Consider the following 17,580-nt stretch of genomic DNA (forward strand, 5'->3'; position numbering starts at 1 on the left):
GAAACAGAGGATAAAAGATTTGCCTTAAGTCTGCTGTTTTACTAGAGAAAACCTTATTGCAGGTCACGAAAATTGAGGTTCTCCTTCTTTCATTTGAGGTTAAGTGCAGGAGATAAAACCTTTGGCAGCATTTCTTTTGGTTACCTTTTTTAAAAAAAAAAAACTTCTAGCAGGCGATTCAAGCAAACCTACAGTTGATGATGCCACCGACTGGAGTAAATTTTCTGGAACATTCTGACAAAAGATCTATTTGAATGGTTTCATACTACAGATGTCTTATCTATTCTTTTATTTTCTACAGAATTTTGCTAACCTATGTCTGTTTGGTTTCTTTCAGCTCGTAAATATAATATTATGGTCAACGAACGACGTAATCTGTGCAAACCCCTACAGCTTGAAATTACCATTGGGTAAATAAGTTATACTATCATTAGCCCATTTTATAATGTATCATCTGAGTTCTTATTTTTTTTTTAATAATGCTTGTCAATTTATAGCCAATGCATGTTTATAACTCAGACTCGATGTTTGTTTGAAATTTATTGAAAGTATACTTTAGAATCAGGGAGATTTACATGATTGCTATCTTCAAATGAGTGTTATGGAATCGTAGGGGTACGCTTTCATCCTCCTATTATCTCAGGAGTTGTTATTGCTGTTCCCCCATAGCTTCATCATACTCTTGCATCATTCATTTGCATCATTTTTCGTTGCATCGATCTGTTATCTCTGAAACTGAATATTAGTTAGGTGTATCCTTTCTTTTGTGTAAATGTGTAAAGGATTATGTTGAGAGGAACAAGCCTTTAGATTATTGTCTCGTCCCGATGATCGAAAGCATAGTGAAGTCCAGAGGTTCAAAAGTGACCTTGTGGAGATTATTATAAGGAAATTAGACCACTATATTCCATTTGGGTGGTGCATCCTAATTCGTAGCCTGGTCTCTCACGTGTTTGCTGCAAGCAAATTACCAGAAATAACTGTTTGCATTCCTGTCCTTACTGAAGCTTTTACTGAGAAACAAATGATTCCCAATGCTTCAAGTCATCAACCTCCAAAGTCTCGGCTGAATACAAAGCACCAGCTGGTCATCATGTTGCCTTCTGCTACCAGCGAGGCTGGGAGTGTTGTAAGTTCTTCATATTGTTCAGAAATTCATCGAAATGAAGTTGTTATTGTGGGATCATTTGGATGAAATCATTTTCCTTGTTCAGAAATTTCAAGCTTGGAACAAAAAAAAACAGGTCCTTACATGCAAAAGGGTTGGCATAAGTGCTGAAGTGGTTGCTAGTTTTTTTAAGAGGAAATTCTCAAGATGATGTCAGAAATATCCACCTGCAAGGGTTAGAGATGAGGTAAAGAGAGAAGAGAGGAGTCGGCGGCAATAGGGTTTTCCCTCTTTTCCTTATTATTTATAAGTGTTGTACAGGGTATAACATTACGCAAGTAATAAAGATAAATTACAAACATGCCACCGCCTACGCATCCCAAGATGGATCCTTGGAATGTGGTGCGGGTCGGATCCATGATTCAAAACTAACAGCCTCCCTCAAGTTGAGTATGGTCTTTGATCATGCTCAACTTGCCTTTGAGTGCCCAAAACTGATGAGTGGATAATCCCTTGGTAAAGATGTCAGCAACTTGCATATCTGACCGAACATATGCAGGTTCAATTTCTTTTTCTTCCACCTTTTGCCTAACAAAATGTTGATCGATCTCGATATGCTTCGTGCGACAATGAAGGATGGGATTGAAGGCAATATTAATAGCACTCTGATTATTGCAAAGAAACATAGAGGACGAGATCGGTTCTTGTAATTCTTGCAGTAGATGTCTCACCCATGTAACATCGGTTGTTTCTGCTGCTATTGCACGATATTCTACTTCAGTACTAGATCGCGCCACTGCCTTTTGCTTCTTGCTACTCCATGTTACAATATTATTTCCGATAAGAATGCAATACCCCAAAACTGATCTGCGCTCGTCAGGATCACCAGCCCAGTCCGCGTCTGTGTATGTGAATAGTCGTGCCCTGACATATAAGTTGTGTCCTTGGTGTACATCAAGCCATCTCCAATCGTACCCTTTAAATACCAAAGGATCCTTTTCACTTCTTCCATATGTACATCTGTAAGAGCATGCATAAACTGTGAAGCCTGATTGACAGAGTATGCTATGTCAGGCCTAGTGAATGTTAAGTATTGTAACATCCCTACAACTCGACGATACAAAGTAGGATCATGATAAGTAGTGCCTTCTTTAGCACTTAGCTTATGATTTAGAAGGCAAGGTGTGCTAATTGGTTTACAATTCTCCATCCCTGTAGCAAGTAAAATATCAATGGTGTACTTATGTTGGCTCAATGTAATAGTCTCATGTCGACTATCAACTTCCACACCCAAAAAATATCGCAAGGGACCCAAGTCTTTCATCTTGAATTTAGCCATCAGCATAGACTTAACCCAAGATATGTGAACCTCATCACTCCCGGTAATAATGATGTCATCAACATATATAAGCACTCAAACAATAGCTGAATCACTTTTGAATATGAACAATGAATGATCTAGAACACTTTTAGTGAACCCATGATGCTGGATCTCCGTGGAAAAACTCTCAAACCAAGATCGAGAAGCTTGTTTCAAGCCATAAAGAGAGCGTCGAAGTTTACATACCCAATTGGATGAATCATGCATACTATAACCAGGTGGCTGCTCCATGCAAACTTCTTCCTTTAGTTCACCATGCAGAAAAGCATTTTTAACATCAAGTTGACTGAGTGACCATCCATGTTGTAACGCCAATGCAATGATAATCCTGACGGTGCCCAATTTTACTACTGGGCTGAACGTTTCATCGTAGTCCTGCCCATACTGCTGTGTGAAGCCTCGTGCGACCAGACGAGCTTTATAGCGCTCAACACTGCCATTCAGTTTGTGCTTGATCTTGTACACCCATTTGGACCCTACAACATTCTTGTTATCTGGCCTTGGTACAATTTCCCATGTATTGCATTCATGCAATGCTTCCATTTCCTCATTCATCGCCTCTACCCAGACACGGGAATATACAGCATCATGAAAGGAGAAAGGTTCTGTTTCCTTGGACACTCTGGTTAGAAATGTTTGAAAATCCAAAGAGAAATTGTTATAACTTACCAAGCGATCTATAGGATGTCTAATCCGAGTGGAACGTCGTAGAGGAGTCTCATCATTGACTGGATGAGCTCTACGAGAATAAACAAGACCAGAAAAACGTGAGGATGTTGTTGTAGGAGGAATGTCTTCCATATGCGGTTCCACATCGAAAGTATAGGGTTCATTGTCTGTCAATAAAGATGAATCCTCATAAGGCAATGAGTCATATAAAAGTGAGTCACTGAGCCAAGGATCATAACTGTCATGTGTATCTGTGGAAGACGAACCCAGAGTGTCAAAATTTTCATCATAAAAAACAACATTTCTAGATACCCGAATTTTGCCTGTATGAGGATCATAACACTTGTATCCCTTATAGTCATTTGCATACCCAAGAAACTTGCACTGTACAGCTCTGTCTTGAAACTTATTTCTCAATGAATGATCAATGTGAACATAACATACACAACCAAAAGGATGTAGTTCTTCGTATGATGGATGACAATTATAAAGAACAAAATATGGAGAATTATCTTCAAGGATGGTCATGGGCAACCTGTTGATAACGTAAACAGTTGTATGGAAAGCCTCGGTCCAAAGAGAGAAGAAAATACCCACAGTGTGCATCATGCTCAAGGCTGTCTCAACAATATGCCTGTGTTTTCTCTCTCCATTTTGTTGAGGGGTATGAGGGCAAGAAATGTTACGTGTAATGCCATGCTCCTTCAAATATTCACTAAAATCATGGGATATGTATTCTCCCCCCCCATCACACTGGAAATATACAACATTGATATTGAATTGGTTTTGGACTAGTGCATGAAACTGTTTGAACAACTTGAAAACTTCATGTTTGTTTTTCATGAAGTAAATCCAACTAAATCGAGTGTAAGAATCAAGAAAGAGTACATAGTATCGAGATCCAGAAAGAGAGGCAGTGGGTGCAGGACCCCAAACATCTGAGCATATAATCTCAAAAGGCTTTGTTGCTCTTTTATTGATACTATGAAAAGGAAGTACATGACTTTTGCATAAATGACAACTTGGACATTTTGACTCTAAACTGACTGCGGGTATTAGACCATTAGCAGACTTGTCAAGAAAAACTTGACTACAATGACCCAAACGAAGATGCCATAAGTCTTGCTTATTAAGTTTCAAGACTCTAGATGAAGAACTATGATTTGTGGATCGACTCAAAAATGTTGGAAAGGAAGGAGCTGAAGAAGCCACGGCTACGGAAGACGACGTCTTCAAAGGCACATGAGATTCTTCAAAGACGTAAATGTTCCCGCGCCGTTCACCTTTAGCGAGCGTCTTCTTGGTGTGAAGATCTTTAAGATAAACAGAAGGAGTAAATTCAACGGAAGAATTTGTTTCATCAACTAATTTAGACACAGATAGAATATTCTTTTGAATAGCAGGTGTGAGTAAGACATTTGACGAGGGTAATTGAGATTCAGACAAAGAAAGGGAGACATTTCCAGTGTGAGAGATGGGGTGGTGAGATCCATCTCCTATGACTATAGTGACATTTCCAGTGTAAGGAGTCAAGTGAGAAAATTTACCTGCATCAGAAGTAACATGTGTTGGTGCCCCTGAATCAATATACCATATACCATCATCATTTTGACGCAAGTTCATCTGATTGAAAGTAGTCATAAGGATATTTTGTACGTCCTGAGGAAGAACCTGTCCCTGAGGAGTGCGTGCAAATGTCTGAGTTGCCCTCTGCCCTGGCTTCCCTGTTTTGTTCCGGTTCTGAGGATTGTACCAGCAATTTGCTTTAACATGTCCCCGCTTGTTGCATAGAAAATAAGTAGGAACACATCCCCCTCGTGGTACACTGCCTGAGCCAAGGCCTCCTCCAGCTGGTGTAGGTAGTAATCCTCCTTTGTTTATAGTTGTTCCATTTGGACGAGGAGGAGAAAATAAGGCTCATGTTTGAATAGGCGTATGTGCCATCTTCACAGGATGAGTATCATCTGACCCGTGTTCCTGATTTAAACTGACCTCATATTGCAAAAGCTTAGATTGAAGATCATCAAAACATGGAAGAACTGAGACAACCTGGAGTGTTGTGCAAAACATGCGATATTCAGGTCCAAGGCTACCTAATACCTGTTGTACCATGTCCTTATCTGATACAGGACTTCCAATGGCAGCTAACTGATCTGTAATAACCCTGACATCCCCCATGAACTCTATAATAGATTTGTTTCCTTTTCGCATGGATTGGAATTTCCACTTGAGTTGCAAAGCCCGAGATTCAGAAACCTGAGAAAAGGAATAAGCTAGTTCATTCCACAACTCGGCAGCAGATTGATCATCAGAAATAGTTTGTAAAACACGATCAGAAAGTGTGGAAGTTATGTAAGCAACTAATGTCTGATCCCGCTGTACCCATATGTCATAAGCAGGATTGATGGTTCGAAGTTAACTCACCTTCCCATCTTCACCTGTTATTTCTTGCATGATATGTGTAGGTGGGGCGGGTGATCGCCCATCTAGATGCCCATAAAGACCATGACTGCGAATAAAAGGCACAATCTGATGTTTCCAAAGTAAGTAGTTATCATGAGATAACTTGTGGGTCATGAGGTGAGTAAGAAAACTAGGGTTCAACTTGGAATCCATGGATTATATGAAGAATGAGAAGCCAAACTGTTCTAACAGTGTATTGAAGAGGAGACAGCAATGCTGTGTGCTGAAAATAATATCAGCACACACGTTATACAGAGAAAAAGAAAACAACAATGTTGCTGTGTGCTGAAAATGATATCAGCACACACGTTACACAGAGAAAAGGAAGCAACAATGCTGCTGTGTGCTGAAAATGATATCAGCACACACGTTACACAGAGAATAGTAACGTGCGAACCAGAAAAAGGGAAAGAAAAGGAAGCAGCAATGCTGCTGTGTGCTGAAAATGATATCAGCACACACGTTACACAGAGAATAGTAACGTGTGAACCAGAAAAAGGGAAAGAAAACAACAATATTTTCCGACCCGCACCACATTCCAAGGATCCATCTTGGGATGTGTGGTGCGGGTCGGATCCATGATTCAAAACTAACAGATAAGTCCGATGAATTATTAATTAAGACAGATCATGTCCTTGCTTGCCTCTTGTTGGAAATACTATGTAAAGCTTCTGCGCCTGGAGGACAACACAATCTCTTCAAAATTTCAAGGATATGCTGGGCCAATATCTTGAGGCTATGTGCAAGATGGTTACGAAGAACAGACTGATGAAAGGAGCAGTTCTGTTGACACTAGAAAGTTTTTAGCTCTGGGTCACTTGGATAGTGCAAATCGTGAAACTTGCAATATCTGAAAGGGGCCCACAGATACTGAATGTCTTATTTTCACAAATTAGGTCCATAGATGAAGATGTAACAGAAGGAGCACTTAACATTCTGAGGACTATTATCTTCAGGTCAAGCTCTCCTACACCTGGAAGCAAGCCTCCTGATGTTAGTCAGATGGAAGGATCCCTACCGGTATTACAAAATCTTTTTGGACAAAAGAGATGCTATTGTAAGAGTTGTTGTCTCATTTGTTGCAGAATATTGCTTCTTGAAACCCAGATCAGTATCTTCAAGAATTTTTTTTTTAGATGGCGTGATTCTGAAAATCACATCCTTCACAGTCACATATACTCCACCATCATCTCTTTCACAGCACCCTACAGCAGTTACACACACCCACTGCACTTCATTTTTAGCATGTGCACATCACTGTGCACACATTCACTGCTGCACATCTGTAACAGCAGAATTCCATAGGTGTATAGTTCACATGAAATATTACACATGTTGGAAAATTTCAATAGATTCCCTGTTTTCACATCAGAGTCTCTGATGTTAGCCGTCCCATTTGCCTCAACAACATATGATTAGCTTAAGTTTTCACTTAGTGGATGTAGCTGGAGGGTCTAGTCCTTTGGGATCATTGTGCATTACTAAAAATTTGTTCACATCTATCAGAATCATTTTGGAACATTAGCTGAGATATAGATTTTTATGATCCACCGAGCATTAAGGTTTGATCTGTCACATTTGAATTTTGGTCATAAGCAAGCAGTATGAAAGCATTACCTGTATATTAATTTGTTTCATCCATATTCAGCATATTTTACTTGTATACTTGTCCACTTCATCAACATCACTCTCATCCACCTATGTTGCATGTATATCATATGTAATATATATATATATATACTCATATCTATATATATATATATATATATATGTATATAAACATGTATATATATATATATATGGATATATATAAATATCACTTCTCACATCTTGAATCATAAAAATCGTAGCATAGGAGCATCTCATTTTGCATCTTTGAAAGCAAGGTGGTATTCTCTTCTGCTTTCATACTAACCAAGTGTTTTTGCAGGAATCTCTGGAAAATGTTGATTTCCCTCTTAAATTAGGATTCTATCATGTCAATTCTCATTGTAATAAGCTAGCTATTAATGAGAATATACATTTCATGTTCTAGATAGAATGAATGAGCATTGTAAATGTCGTAAATTGCTTGTTTTCATGCTTTTTACTTTTATTTTCCAAAGTCTCACAATGGTGAAACACGAATGGCACGTGCACCATTTTGTAAGAGGTAATTAATCCTAAATTGATGATTTACATCAATGGCCATAGTCAGGATGTAAACAAAACTTAGGATTTTTATCTTTTATAAAATAAACACTAGATCCACATTGGATCCTTTTCAAAATTCATCATATTTTCTTTAAATATTTTCCTCTTTTATCAGAGTTTAGTCTAAAAATTGATTCAATACATATATCAATGGCCATAGTCAGGATATATTGAGAATTAATTTCATCTTAAACTCTATAAAAGCACCAAAATGTATTTTATTCTTCATTTTGAATTTAGATATGATTATTATATAATACATTCAATGACCATAGTCAAGGATATATTATATTTTCAATCTTATTTTAAATTCATTTAAAGAATGAGATATGATTTTCAAATTCAATTTCAAAATTCTTTAAATTCATTCATCATTTAGGATAGAATTGCATCATATTTTCAAAATTTCTTTTCAAAACTCCAAGTGATTTTGAGTATCTTCTTCATTTCAAAAATCAATTCTATTTTATAGAGTCAAATCCAATTCTATCTCATTTTCAAGATTCAAAATTCGATTTCAAAGTCCAATTTGACTTTGAAATTTCAAATTCATTTCAAAACTTCAAAAATTCCAATATAAATCAAAACTTCAAAGTTCAAATCAACTTTGAGATTCCAAAACTCACTTCCAAAATTCGAATTCAAATCAACATCTCGAGAATCAAAGTTTTGAGATTGATTCTGAATCTCAAAATTCAAGCATTTTCTAAGTTTTAAATTCAATATGGGTTTTCAAAACCCAGATCCATCTTCAAAAGTCCCATTTTGGATTTTCAAAATCCAAATCCAAAATTAGAACCCAATCCTAACTTGGATCCAGATTTCCAAGTACAATCTTCACTTTTGGATCTCAGACTTTAGATCCAATTCCATTTTAGAATCCAGAATTCAATCCCACTTTGGATCTCAGACTGGATTCAAATTCTATCCTGATTTCCGGATTTCAAATCCGATTCCACTTTCAAATCCCATCTGGATTTCTTAAATCTATTTTTAAATTCCATTTTGATTGCTCAAGTCCAAATTCCATCCTGATTTCCAACCTTAAATCTGAAATTCAATTCCACTTTAAATATTCATTTTCTCTCCTAAATCCAAGCTTAAAATTCCAATTCAAAAGTCCATCTCTGACTTTGAAGCTTCATTTCTTTTTTATCTCAGCTTCAAATCATTCTTTTCAAATCCCAAGATTTATTTTCCCAAATCTGATCATTTCAAAGACTTAGAACTTCAAAAATATCCTTTTTGATCTATCCCAAGTTCTAAGTTAGATTCTATCATTCAGAAATCATTTCTTCACTCCATTATCAAGTTCATCTCAGAACACTTTGGAGATTTCCAAAACCATTTTTTTGAAAAGAGCATACATCCTTACATTGCACAAGCATGATTCTTTGTGCATTTTAGATTTAGGATAAATTCTTGGATAATATTTAGGCAAAGCAAAAAGGCATAAATTCGATCCTTGGTTCGATTACCCTTGGTAAAAGCGCCAAGAACGGTCGAACCTCGTACCGACGAGCGAGCCCCGTCTCTCCATTTTTCCCGCAAATATTTTTAAAACGGAGGCAAGTAATTTTCTAAATATTTTCAAATCAAGGTCAAGTGAGACCCCATAAAAGAGTTATTCTCTCTTCTCTTTCTTTTCTTTTCTTTTCTCTTCTCTCTTTTTTTTCTGTCTTTTTCTCTCCTCAAAAAGGAGGAAAATAGAGACTAGAAAAGGAAAAGAAAAGGAAGAGAGAGAAAGGTACAAAGAGAGGAAAAATTTTGTGATGATCACAGCAGGTTTATAGGAGAAGAGAGAGGGACTCTCTCTTGACCCCGAACGATATTGAACAAAAAGCTCTTACATCTCATTCGCCCAATGACACTTCTCCAGTCTCTAATACAATAGCACTCCTGATCAGATGATCTGAAAGAGCCTGGCATCCTATTGAAAGGTGGGTTAGTTATTAGAATTTCACCATGGATTTTCAGTTATTTCTGTCACAGATTGAGAAAGAAACCGAGCTTAGATACTTTCATCAAGCTATTAACTCCAAAAAATGGATTCGAGCCATTAACGAAGAGATGAAAGCTTTCTACCAATGTCAAACTTGGAAAGTTGTTCCTCGACCTCCAGATGAGAATGTTGTTGGGTCACGATGGGTCTACAAGATCAAATACAAACTGGATGGGAGTGTTGAGTGATACAAAGCTCGTCTCGTAGCAAAGGGATTCACCCAAGAATTTGTACAGGATTATGATGAAACTTTTAGTCTAGTCGTGAAAATGGGCGCAATTCACATTGTTCTTTCATTGGTTGTAGATTATGGTTGGAGAATAGGTCAGTTAGATGTGAAGAATGATTTTCTTCGTGGGGATTTGAAGGAAGAAGTATACATGGAACAACTACCAGGATATACAGAATGAGATTCAAAGGAGTATGTATGCAAATTAAATCGAGCACTCTATGGCCTAAAACAAGCGTCTCGATCTTGATTTGAGAGTTTCTCCCTAGAAATTCAAAGGCATGGTTTTTATCGATCACAATTGGATCATTCTCTTTTTATTCTTCGAGGTAAGGAGTTTACTACCTTCTTGTTGATATATGTTGATGATATAATTATTACATGAAGTAGTGAGAACCATGTTCAAGAGACTAAAGATTTACTGAGCCAAAGATTCAAAATGAAGGACCTTGGAAACCTTCGATACTTTCTTGGAGTAGAGGTGGATAATCAAGGAAATAAGCTTACTTTGACCCAGCATAAATACACCCTGGATCTGTTAGAAAAGGCTGGAATGAAAAATTGCAAACCTCTTTTGCAACTCCTAGTGTGCTTAACCAGAAATTAAGTGCGCAAGACGGAGACTTGTACCATGATCCCACCAAATATCGGAGTTTAGTGGGGATGCTTCAGTATCTTACATTTACCAGGCCCGATATCACATATTCAGTCAATCAAGTTTCTCAATTCATGCATGAGCCAAGGACGGAACACATGGATGCAGTAAAAAGGATACTGAGATACTTGAAGAGTACCGTTGGAGATGGACTTTTGTACACCAAAAGCATATCCATAAATATTGCTCATGACATCATTGTTTATTCAGATGAAGACTGGGCCGGAGATCCTGATGATCGAAAGTCAGTTTCAGGGTATGGTCTTTTCATTGGTGCCAATCTTATTTCCTGGAGTAGTAGAAAACAAAAGGCAGTGGCTAGATCTAGCACGGAAGTTGAATACAGGGCGATGGTTGCTTCTACAGCAGAAGTAATATGGACTAAACATTTGTTAACAGAGTTAAAGGAGCCGATTGCTAGTTGCTTTCTCTTTTGTGACAACCAAAGTGCTATTCAAATATCTCTTAATCTTATTCATCATAGCAAGACCAAGCACATTGAAATTGATCAGCATTTTATCAGGCAGAAGATTGAGGAAAAAGAGATTGAGCCTCATTATGTTAGAACAGAAGACCAAGTGACTGATTTGTTCACTAAGGAACTCACAAAGTGCCGTTTTTGGTTCCTAAAGAGCAAGTTGTCCATGATCCAAAATCATGCACAACTTGAGGGAGACTATTAGACAGGACAAATATAGTATACTTGTATTTGTAATTAAGTTTGGATCTGGATCCAGATCTCGATCTAAACTACTTTTGTGTAACATGTCCAGGATATATTGGACATATTTGTAAATACATGTAACTTATTAAGGTTACTTGTAAAAGTCATGTATTAGGTTTTGTTTTATATATTAAAAGGAAGAGGTCACAGTTTTTCTATTATGAAAAATGTGACTAGTTGCAGCCTCACTTTCTCTTTCCTCTCTAGAGCTTCTTGATTATAGATTTTGGAGAAAACTAACACTTTGATCCCACCAGCAATATCCCACAAGGAATTATACTCTGGAATTATGTACTTAGGCAAAGAGACATATAAAACCATGCCAGATATTGCTGATATATGGGAATTCCTAGGAAGAACAAGTGTTTTCCCTGGTGAACATGTAGCCATGATCGAGGCTTGAACCCCACATGTCGTTCCTCCCACAAGAAACCATGTCTCTGCTGCTCCAAACAGTTCTGTAGCTTGCTTCTGGGCATCGAGGATAACGCCGTCTGGAGAGAACAAATTATCAAGCTCAGGTAGCTCAGGCAAATCATAAAAGGCCTCTTGCCAATAAGTTGAGCCAGTACTGGTGGTGCAGCCCTGCCCCTGTTGTGTCCTGGAAAGTGAAATCCAGCAGCATTGCACCTGGCAGAAACCTTTAATGCACTGACCAGAGGTGCATTGCTGTCAACATGAAACTGTGTAGAACTGGAGATTTTACTATTGGAATTGGGACTCCCCTGGATTCCCAATGAGCTCAGCTCCTTTATTTGCTGGTGATCCCCAATGTTCCCCTATCAAACATAGACTGAAAATCTCAAAATACTTACAAAAATTCAGTATCTTCCTAATACAAGATCTAAAGGTATAAGAATTGTCTTTTTGGAGATCTCATGTGGAAGGAAACTGGGTTTTCCTACCATGATAAGAAAGTTAAGATCAGAAACACCAAGAAACCAATAAGATCAGAAAGACCATGAAATCGATGCCTGTTGGGAGAAGGAACTCAAACCCAACAATGAAAATTAATCAGCACAAAGGCTCAACAAACTTATGAATCAGTTGCAACTTAAACTTCAAACACAACCTATATGCCCAAATAACCCAATTTTGATTGAACTTCAGTGTTCATTCAAAACCGTGCATAAGAATTTCACATTTGAGCTCAAAGTTATAATATATTCAACAACTGTGCAAACTTCAAAATTAAATTTTGAGCTCTACAATGGCATTAACATATTATTCGCTTGCAAATCATGCCTTGATTTAATTGTGGTGTTAGTTTTTATGATGAAGAATAAAATTGTAGATTGTTAATTTGATTTATTGCATGCATGATGATGAATTTATTTGATGATATTATGATAAATTTTTTTTATTTCATTAGTGTTACTGTTAACTGTTAAAAATTATATATACATATATATATACCCTCCTGCACCGCCGCACCCCCACACCCAAGTTTTTATAAAGTACCACATCGCCACATCCGCACCTATGTGACATACAGGCACATGCTTAGATAGAGACTTAAATGGACATGTACACAGAGTGAAAAGCAGGTCCCTTTTTTCATGAAGGGAAGACTTCCAATTAAAAAGGTGACCATGAGTCACTGGAGAAAGAGTAATTAAACAAAATTAAAACAAAAAGAAAAAAAAAGGAAAAGAATAATTAACAGCATTCAGCACTCCCACCCCCCACCCCCCCCACCAAACCTACTCTGAAGCTAAGATCCAAACTAATCTCTGACTCCACCAAAAAACATAGAAAACAAATGGAGCTAGCACTCAGTTCCAGAAGACCTGCAATCACATGTATGAAAGGCAAAAGAAAAGAGAAAAAAAGAGAATCCCTGCTATACCAGATTATAAGTTTCTAGAGAGTTACTTACTTTGTCTGCATCAATTTTCTTCCAATACTTCCCACATTATTTCTTGAAGCAGCAGTTAGCAAATGTCCTACCATAAAAGACAGAAAAGTCAGAAAGCAAGGATATGCATCCAATACATCAACATAAAACTACAGGAAAAGAATAAACAATATAATGGTCTTTAAAGGATCACCCCCAACAGTTACTGAAAAAAAAAATACCAAGTTGTTCAATCATGAACGATCTGTAACCTTGAATCTGCATCCACTGATGTCAGACAGCACAGGTTTTATTAACTGCTTCATGGGCATTAAGGTTCTCATTCATCATGAAGCAATGTATCAAAAAAGCATCTCAGGAGGGGCAAATGATGCATTCTTGCAGTTAATTCAGTTGTATTTTCAACAGAAAAATGAATGCCTTTAGTTGACTCAGCTTGCCTGCCAAGTTGAGACACAGGAAGGCACTCCTAGTATGGCAAGACTGTTAATTGGTTGCCTCAACCTGACATCCGCATATGACCAAGCACGGAAAATAAGATCCCAAATGCAGTCACAAATATTGGTCTCCGCTATATCTCAGGAACGCAATTTCCCATGATAATATAGGTTTAGCTGATAAATCTAATGTTTGAAAAACATAAAAATAAGAAAATAACAGTTTAGGTACTTAAGTACACATGTAATAAAAGAGATAAGTAAAAAATATAAAAGAAAAAATATATTTAAGATATAGAAAAAGAAGTAACAGAAGGAAAAAGTAACCGCTAATATCATGATATATTGTGATATATACATTTCTGATATTTTCAAAATATCGCAAGATTTTGCCTTTAATATCATTTTATGAACTTATAGCTATATTATCGGTATATTTTCAAAATAATGCCTATATCTGTGACTATGAATACACATTAAACATGTGTTGCTGTTCACTGGAAAAACATGTGATTCCTGGGCCTGTGATATCATATGATGTGATCATAAAAGATTGCAATCTGTGTGATTATACAGCATAAGATCAATAAAGAAGACGATATATAGGTAAATTTTGGGAATAACATGCAAAGGACATTCAGGGCACCCATTAGAGCTGGTGTCTTCTACTAATAATAGGATGCAATTCGATTTACAAGAAGGCTTCTTGTTCATTTATATAACATACATATATCTTGATCTAACTTGAAAAACAAAAATACCCTTAGACTCCAAACATACTATAAGCCCTTTACACAGCCTATTCTTAATAGTTAATACAACCTCACCCCCCCCCCCGACACACACACACACACACACACACTCAAATTGTACATGGGTGAGAACCATGGATAATTTGCTCTTTAAAAACCAATTCTGGTAACTATTAGTAGTTTGGCAAACAATTTCAGCTTTCTCATGAACAAAGTGTTGATCTAATTCCACATGCTTCATTTTCGATGTTGCATTGCATTAGTAACTTCAATTTTCACAATATAATAGGGACCTCTCTAACAAGTAATGTATCCTTAGAGCTTCAACCATGATTGCAGCCATCAACTGATACTCAACTTCTATACTGGATCTTGCAACAGTTCCTTGCCTTTTACTCAACCTAGAAACTAAATGAGATTCTAGGTAATTCTTCATTGTTACTTTCAATGTTGTACGTATCGTACCAAATCGTACGATTCGGTACAATATGTATCGTTACTATGGGGTATTCCGATACGATACACACTCGTACGATACACCATCGTATCTTACGATAAGCCCCTGTATCTTACGATACACTACGATACGGGGCATATCTTAAGATACGCTATAAATGCAGTTTAAATGCTCTTATTTCAATTTTTTCGATAACATACAGGGCTCCTTGGGGCTAGTTCATATTCATCCCTAAGGAGCCTAAGAGTGATCTAGAGAGATTTTTTTCCAAGAAAAAGATGATGTTGACGATACTCAATGATTGACGTTATCTAATTCATTTTTGTTTGAAATTTTAAAAAAATTAGCTATGTAAAATTTTTAAGCATCAAAAAAACTTTTTTTTGTTTATGTAAACACACATTATTATGAATCCTATGACTTATTAGCTTAGAATTGAAATTTAATATGTATATTATTTCAAAGTTTGCATTTTTCTTGTGAGATTGCCATTTATAGCATATTATCTTGATTATTTAATGTTCAATGCAGAGTTGCCAGTCGGAGAAGTGATTTGGGAAGCGAAAGTGGGAAGTGAGAAGCGAGGCACTTCCAAAATTTTAGGAAGTGAGAAGCACGGGAAGACTTACAAGCGAACCAGGAATCGTCTTAGAAGTGAGAAGAGAAGCGAACAAGAAAGCGACCTAGAAAGCGAGGCAAAAGAGAGGGAGAAGCAAAAAAAAAGAGAAAAAGAAAGAAAAACAAGGAAAAAACAAAAAAAGAAGCAAATTTCCCATTAATGGGGAAGTGCGCGCTTCCCAAATTTTTTTGGTGCTTCTCAACACGTTTTGAAAGTGCTACGCTTCGCGCTTTTGAAATGTGCTTCCCCAAGTCCTATGGCGCTTCCGCTAATCCTGGTTCGATGTCTTATGCTTGTCATTCATAGCACATAATTGTTTTGAAATGTAATATGTAATTTTATGGTTGCATTTTGTGCATTTCATCATTGTTTCGTGTGTTATGATTTTTTAGAATTTTTTCTATTTTTTCTGTTTTTCTATTTTTTTAGAATTTTTTAATTTTTTTTTCAAATTTTATGATTTTTTACGATACGATACAATACGTAATGCCCCAAAATCCCGAATTTGTAAATTTTAGAAAAATTTTGAAATTTTAACAATCAATCATTTTTAAGAGTTGAAAATGATAGTTCAGGCAAAAGACAATGAGAAATTTTTCAAACATAATTGGCCTCTATTTTTTTATATTTTTCTAGATTGGATCGAATCGGATGGATCCACTCTGTTTGATCCAAATTAATATGGATCTGAACCCAGTCCAGTATTCATATTGACTGGGTTCTAGTCCAGGTAGGATCCATGTGGATTTGGTTCTTGAATCCAGATCTGGATTCGAAATCCGGCAATGACCATTTTAAAACTTTAAAATCAACTTTTAAATTAAAGATATGATGAAGTGATGAGGTAGAACTCTACCCCATAAAGCTTTCTAGAGGGGGGCGACACCCTCTGAAATGTTCTTTAGAAAATTAAATAAAATAATAAATAATAAAAAAAGATAGTCGAGTTTCAAGTTTGTCGATTCTTATAAATCTGAATATGTTTTGTGATTTAGATTTAAGATCATGCATATGAATATTTTTTTTATGATTTAGATGTGTCGATCATGCATCTGAGTACTTATTTCTTTGATTCAGATTTAACGAGTAGTATACACATGCATCCGAAAATATGCTTTATTGTTTTAGACTTAATGAGTTGCATACACATGCATCTGAAAATATGCACATGAAAATATATTCTTGATTCAGATTGTCGAGTTTCATGTGCATACAGCTGAATATATTTTACTCTTTCAAACTTAACGAGTTTGGCTCATGCATCCAAATCTTTGATTCAGATTTTCCGAGTTATGTACATAACCATGCATTTGAATCTTTCTTATTCAGATTTGTTGAGTTATGCACATAACCGTGCATCTAAATATTTATTCAAATTTATCAAGTGGCATATACATGCATCAAAAAACTAAAATAAAATATGTTTTGGTTCAGATCTGCCGAGTACATGTATATGTAGTTTTGGTTCAGATCTGTCGAGTACACGTACACGTAGTTTTGGTTCAAATATGCCGAGTACATGCATATATTGTTTTGGTTCAGATCTGCTGACTACATGCTCATATTATTTTGATTCAGATTTAGTCGAATTACATGCTCATGCATCTACATATAATTATATGTTTCAGTCTTATCGAGCTTATACTCATGTATATGTGCAGCCAGCATGTTGTACAAATGACTCTTTTTGGTCTGATCGACCCATGTACATGGATCAACCAGTGTGTTGTCCATGTGAGTATATAGGTGTAATGAAATGGTGGTCTTCAACAAATGCACAAATAACTCACAAACAAGTGTTTATTGGAGACACTACAAGCATGACCCTTGAAAGGGTATAAAAGAAAGAACACTTGAAAAATAAATAATACTTTATTCATGAACAAAATGCTTAAGAAGCATGGTTATTTACATTGAAGGAGTTCACCCCTATATATACAAAAAAGTGGGAGAGAGGAGAGTGTTAAAATATTATGTCTCTTTTAACTGTAAACTGAAATACCCATCAGGGGTATTTCAGTCCTTTTACTCAA

General features: G+C 36.5%; 1 protein-coding gene across 1 annotated transcript in view; it reads right to left on the minus strand.

Moving 5' to 3' along the window:
- LOC149829726 (uncharacterized) overlaps window positions 1-17,580 on the minus strand; it is a 75,548-nt gene that overhangs the window by 10,079 nt on the left and 47,889 nt on the right. The window contains exon 6 of the mRNA XM_090016071.1: window positions 13,304-13,370. Coding sequence (XP_089872197.1) covers window positions 13,304-13,370 — 67 coding nt within the window. The remainder of the gene's footprint in view (window positions 1-13,303; window positions 13,371-17,580) is intronic.

Source organism: Nuphar pumila, chromosome 8, assembly GCF_984573655.1.
Source record: "Nuphar pumila chromosome 8, dmNupPumi1.hap1.1, whole genome shotgun sequence".
In the NCBI taxonomy this organism is placed as follows: Eukaryota; Viridiplantae; Streptophyta; class Magnoliopsida; order Nymphaeales; family Nymphaeaceae; genus Nuphar; species Nuphar pumila.